At 34.6% G+C, this 6,287-nt stretch overlaps 1 protein-coding gene across 2 annotated transcripts; it reads left to right on the top strand.

Moving 5' to 3' along the window:
* Positions 1 to 517: 517 nt before the first annotated feature.
* On the top strand, positions 518 to 4,700 carry LOC133673442 (probable glycosyltransferase At5g03795). 2 transcript variants are annotated; one of them, XM_062094250.1, is made up of 5 exons: positions 518 to 1,164; positions 1,423 to 1,709; positions 2,612 to 2,844; positions 4,080 to 4,163; positions 4,294 to 4,700. In XM_062094250.1, the coding sequence occupies exons 1-4, from the start codon at positions 664 to 666 to the stop codon at positions 4,124 to 4,126; spliced, it is 1,068 nt and encodes a 355-aa protein (XP_061950234.1). In that variant the 5' UTR covers positions 518 to 663; the 3' UTR covers positions 4,127 to 4,163; positions 4,294 to 4,700. The 2 variants fall into 2 exon arrangements, with proteins under 2 accessions (XP_061950234.1, XP_061950233.1); XM_062094249.1 differs by having other exon boundaries at positions 520 to 1,164; positions 4,006 to 4,163.
* The last annotated feature ends 1,587 nt before the right edge of the window (positions 4,701 to 6,287 follow it).

Here is a 6,287-nt window from a genome sequence, read left to right as displayed (position 1 = left end):
AATAACAACAACAATAATCATAATTTCATATGAATTTATCGAACTTGGTAAAAACACTCAAATTCTCCCTTAATTACTGGTTTCAGCAATGATAGCCAGAAAGCTGTACCAACACAATAAGAGAGTTTGAATTTCTTAATTCAAGTTAACTTGGAAAATGCGTTTGATTTCATTATATAATATGTTTTAAGATCGAGAATGAAGAATTGTTTTATGAAATTTAAAAGAAAATTTTTGGTTTTTAAAAGGATGATTTAAGTCAAATAATAAATACAAGATAAATTTGTTATTGTTTGAAACTTCTATAAAAATTGTGTTGAATTATAAATATATACAAAAAAAAAAATTTAAAAATCAATCTTGCCTATTAACAAATAAATAATAGCACATTAATATCGTGAAAATATCCTTTTAAGTTTTATCCCTCAAGGTTTTATTATTATTATTATTATTATTATTATTAAAGGCAAAACCACAATTTTAGTGCTTTATCTTACTTTACAGTGCTTTTCCCATGTTCTTAGATTTTTGTGACATTGTAGTACATAGATCGAGGGAGTGGAGGCAGAACAAAAAAATAATAACAATAATAATGATAATCCCACACCAGTTCACCGAACTTCGTGAAAAACCCAAATCCTCCTTCGACCACTGGTTCCGGCAATGACCGCCGGAAAGCTGTACCAACAATTACAGCAACAGCAACAAGTACAGCTATCCATGTGTTCTTTGAAAGGATCCCTCCTCACTCTGGCAATCCTAACCCTAATCTCTTTCACATATCTCTCTTTCAACTCTCTGCACTCCTCTCCTCCTCCTTCCATCTCCGCGTCTTCCGTTTCTCTCCTGCCAGCGACGGAGACAACGACGAAGACTGTAGTGGTTGAAGTTGGCGATGGCGAGAACGATGAGATATCGGATCTGTATCATTCTCCACGTGTATTCAAATTAAATTACGAGGAAATGGAACAGAATTTCAAGATTTATATATATCCAGATGGAGATCCAAACACATTTTATCAAACACCTAGGAAATTGACTGGCAAATACGCTAGCGAAGGGTATTTTTTCCAGAATATAAGAGCAAGCAGGTTTCGAACTCTTGATCCTGATCAAGCCCACCTCTTCTTTATCCCCATCTCCTGCCACAAGATGCGCGGCAAGGTCAGCAATAATTTTGTGTTGCGGTTGCTTTCCTAGTGAGGCAACCCTTTTGTTGATGATGACTCCTTGTCTACTTCACTATGTTTGCTATATTATTTTCTCTTGGGACTCTTCTTACTTGCCCAAAATCTAAACTGGCATAACAGAAGTCTATTCGAATCTTCACTTCTTAAACAAATTGGCATAAATTACTTTGCATTTTGTTGTTGTTCTGATTGATTAAATTCCTTCTGACCTGAAATTCACTCTTCTGTGCAGGGAACTTCTTACGAGAATATGACCGTAATTGTTGAGAATTATGTGGAAAGCTTAATAGTCAAGTATCCCTACTGGAATAGAACTTTGGGTGCAGATCACTTCTTCGTCACCTGTCATGATGTTGGTGTAAGAGCCACTGAACGAGTCCCATTTCTTATAAAGAATGCAATCAGAGTGGTATGCTCCCCTAGCTATGATGTCGGATTCATTCCACACAAAGATGTTGCTCTTCCTCAGGTCCTTCAGCCATTTGCCCTTCCTGCTGGAGGAAACGATGTAGAGAACAGGTAATAATAAATGACAATTTTTGAATTTTTTTTCTCGCTAAGCTCTATTTTTTAGGATTTGTAAATGCATAATTTTTTCCATTTATTTTGTCTCCATTTTCGTGTAGACTGTGAAGCTTTGTTGCATTTTGTATGAGCATCCATGTCTTGTTTGGATAATAGCAGTCATTTTGATAATGGGCAAGAGTAGAGTTTATCCCTTGTGGATCTTAGTGGGTTTTTCCCCCTACTTTTAACATATTGTCGTGGATCGAGGACATCAACAGAATTCTATGTTTTTTTTAAAGTGGACTCATAATATGAGTCTTTAACCTCTATAATCCTTATTTGTGTTAGTATTTTGTGCTTCCCCGTAATATTAGAGACTCAAATGCTACCTATCTCCGAAGATACACAGAAAAAAATATACAAGCCTAGATGTGTGACTGTTTTATCACTTACCATTAATGAAGGTACTCACTGGAAACTTTGATACTGTGTGTGTCATCAACAGAATTCTATTTTTTGAAAGTGGACTCCTAATTTACATCCTTATTTCTGTGTTAGTATTTTGTGCTTCCCCTTAATATTAGAAGCTCAGATGCTACCTATCACTAAAGATAAGAAGAAAAAAATATACAAGCCTACCTGTTATATCACTTGCAATTGATGAAGGTTACATACTGGAAACTTTGATACTGTGTGTGTCGTATATTCAACAGAATTCTATTTTTTTTAAGTGGACTTATAATATAAATCTTTAACCTCTATAACTTTTACATCCTTATTTCCATGTTAGTATCTTTGTGTGTGCGTGCACATGCTATCAGTTGAGATAGTGTTAATTATCAGGGTTTTTTTTAAAAAAGAACTGGATAGGATTTAGCCTTATGTTTGTTACTGAACACTAGCATGCTTTACAGGACAACTCTTGGTTTTTGGGCTGGCCATCGAAACTCTAGAATTAGAGTTATACTGGCACGTGTGTGGGAAAATGATACGGAACTAGATATTTCAAGCAACAGAATAAATAGGGCTACTGGACATCTTGTATATCAAAAGAGGTTTTATGGGACTAAATTCTGTATATGCCCCGGTGGCTCTCAGGTTAACAGTGCACGCATAGCTGACTCCATCCATTATGGATGCGTTCCTGGTAAGTGTTACAACTGTTGCAATTTTTTTAATATATAAGAAGGGGATAAATATGTCTCTAACCCAATTTGATGCCTCAGAATTATGAAATTAAAAGTTTCAATTCTTAAACAAGGTCCCTATCATTAACCCCAACTTAAATACCTAAATAGTGTGGTTAAGCACCTAAAAAGGTAAATAAATAAAAATAAATGAGCACATAAAGGAAATTTGACATTTATTTCTTATTTTAGTCTTCCTCATTTTGTGCTTGCTCGTATTCTCTTGGTATTTAATTTGGGCTTAGCAATCAGGGTGCTTGTCCCTGAATTATTCACAAAAAAAAGCTTTTATTATTGTTGTTGTTGTTATAACAAGAATAAATCTCTGGAATCCTGAAAATGAAGGACTCATGATTTCCAAGCATGAATAATAGTTTTCTTTTCACTGGTATTGTTTTCAATCTTTTTTTATTTATACTGCACAAGTAGGGCACCACCCATTGAACTTCTTTGGTACTGCATCCCTTGCAATCCTACATGACCACCTGTTGCTCTAGCATAAAACTAAAAATCTTAATTCATTCTTCTGGCACTAGTAACACTCTTAACTTGTATTTTCTCAATTGTACGACAGTAAAGGTGGAGTTGCATAATTTCTTGGGATTATTTGTATGATCTTAGATTTTCCATAGCATGGTTTTAAATCATGGTTTTGGAAGTGTTGAACGGGCCATCGCAGGTGTTATGTAATGGTCACTACTATATCATGTGCAAATTATGTTATAACTTGGTATGTACAAAATATCTATCAATGAAATAATATCTAATATGCCAAGGTCAATATTTATATCAATTAATTAATATAAAACTATTGACTATGAATAAATATTTTCAAAAAATATATAAAAAACTAATCTTTATGTAAAGGCTGTTACACTTGTGACAGCTACGACAACAGCTGTTATGGCAGGGATGCTTGCAAAATGTTCTATCACCTTAATGGTTCACTAAAACTCCATTACAAATGGTCTTTATGATACGCTATGGCCATTTTTAAATTCATGCTCCATAGTATTGAAGCTTCCTATAAACTCAAAACATTTTTTGTGCAATTTTAACAACTGTTCAAAAAGTGGGTTAAGAGTCATTTTTCTTGAATAGTTTTGTTACTTCTCTTGCAGTAATATTGTCCAACTATTATGACCTGCCATTCAATGACATACTTGATTGGCATAAATTTTCCGTCATACTTAAGGAGCAAGATGTGTATCAGCTCAAGCAAATTCTGAAGGACATACCTGACAATCAATTTGTTTCACTGCATAAGAATTTAATTAAGGTAGATCCTATTCAATTGTAGCTTGAAACTTAATTCTTTTGGTTAGATTATTGATTTTTGGCTGAGCAACTTTGAAGTCCTCATTAATGATTTGCAATAACTCACAAGAATTTATGTCGTGTTTTCTCAGGTACAGAAGCATTTCCAGTGGAATTCACCCCCAATAAAAAATGATGCATTCCACATGGTCATGTATGATCTTTGGCTGCGCCGCCATGTGATCAAATACTAGTTGGTTAAGGGGTGTCATCCCAGTTGTCTTTCGTATATGCTCAAAACTTTTCATGCTAACAACCCAAAGCCTGTACACCATCACACACAACCATCCTCCATGCTCCTTTGAGCTAGGGAACTGGAGGACCAAGTGCTTCTTAGGTCCCAATTTTTTTTCTTTTTTGTGTCCAGCACTGCATCTATTGTATATGTTTCTGATCCATGATCCTCGTTCCACTATGTGGGTCTCGTTTCTTTTTGAATCATTTTGAGGCATAACAGAATTTAACATAGAACTTAAATCAAACCAGTGCAATTTTTATACCTGTTGAAACAGCACATGTGCAAAATCTCAATCTTGCTTGTGCTGCAGCTCTGCTTGCAATAGTTAGAGCATACATGTTTTCACTGAGCATGCAGCGCCCATGGTAAACCTGCCTTCATTTGGAAACACAGTGTTATCCTTTCTGTTTTGAAGGATTGAAGGAAGTTACAGTCGGCTCTTGTTTGTAGCTTGACCATTAGGCTGCATGGAAAAACACACTTGGAAAGGAAACAGGTATCATTTTGGTTCAATGGATACAGTTTCTTTTAGAGAAACTCTTGCATAAAGCGAAGCGTAGGAGTGGCAATCGTCACTCGCCAGCACCTGACGAGCTTAACAGAACCTTCTCTTGCAACAAGAAGAGTTTGACTTGGGCAAGTTCATGATATGAAGAGCCTTTAGATGAAGAACGCCCTGCTAATACAAGTCAAGGAGAGGAAGTACCAATGAAGCCACTGGTCGGTGACCTGAGAAGGAGACACAATAGACTCCAAGATACTTCGGTCAGGCTGTTTGGCAAGCCGAATAGACCTACATACTGAAAAGTATGACAGGTAAATCTTGACAAGTTGGTCTGCCTTCTCATCCTTTCTCGAGGGCATGTTTGGGAATATAGTTGAAACCGTGTTCTTTTAAATTTTAATTTTTTTATTTTACTAAAAAATATTTTTATTTTATGTTTTCAAATCGTAATATGCTGATGTCAAAAATAATTTTTTAAAAAAGAATTATTTTGATGTATTTTTAAGAAAAAAGAACTTTGAACCGTTATCGCTATTACAATCCCAAACTAGTCCAAGTATGTTACGTTTAGCGTATTAGCCTTTTATAGAGGGAATTCTTAATTGTTTGTGGGATTTTAATGATAAAAAAAAGCTATCATAATAATGAGCATCATGAGGATTATAATCCATCTTGTGAAGTTGAATCTAATCTACAAGAAGATTCAGATGACCCAATAACAAGAGTGAGAGTAAAACAACTGTAAAGGGCCTTGACGAGTCAAATTGGAATGATTGAAGTTGCTTTGGAGTTAAGAGCTAGCAATATGTTCGGAATTGGTTCAAAGGTTCTTATTTGCCTATAATTGAAATTTGGACATGGGAAAAGCCTTAATGGTTCTTTTGATGTTAGGCTACTTGAGTTTGGATTGATAATGCAAATAAATGAAGAAATTGATGTTCTATACGGGCAAAATAGTAGATGAATTTGAACCAGATTTTGAAGTTATTCATTACATGTGAAGACAAGACTAGTCTAGGTGGATTTCAAGTTCAGAACATGATCTTTTTAGATTATCCAACCATGATTGCATTGGATTTTTGTGCAAGAAGTTATAGTCGTTTTAAATTTGGTCTGTTTATGTTACAATTAAGGTCAGAAAACGTGTGCTAGTTAAATTTGTCTACTTATTTTGTCAAAGTCTAATTTTTAGGCTTGATTTCTGTCATATTGAATTTTTCTAATTATGGAGGGATGTTTCAATTATAAATATAGTATCAGAATATGTAATAAACACTTTTGGCAAAGATTTAAAACTTAATTCAAAGAATTAAGAATTGTTTTTCCAATTGATTTTGTGAAGA

The sequence above is a fragment of the Populus nigra genome, chromosome 14, assembly GCF_951802175.1.
Source record: "Populus nigra chromosome 14, ddPopNigr1.1, whole genome shotgun sequence".
In the NCBI taxonomy this organism is placed as follows: Eukaryota; Viridiplantae; Streptophyta; class Magnoliopsida; order Malpighiales; family Salicaceae; genus Populus; species Populus nigra.
This window is presented reverse-complemented; position numbering and strand designations above follow the sequence as displayed.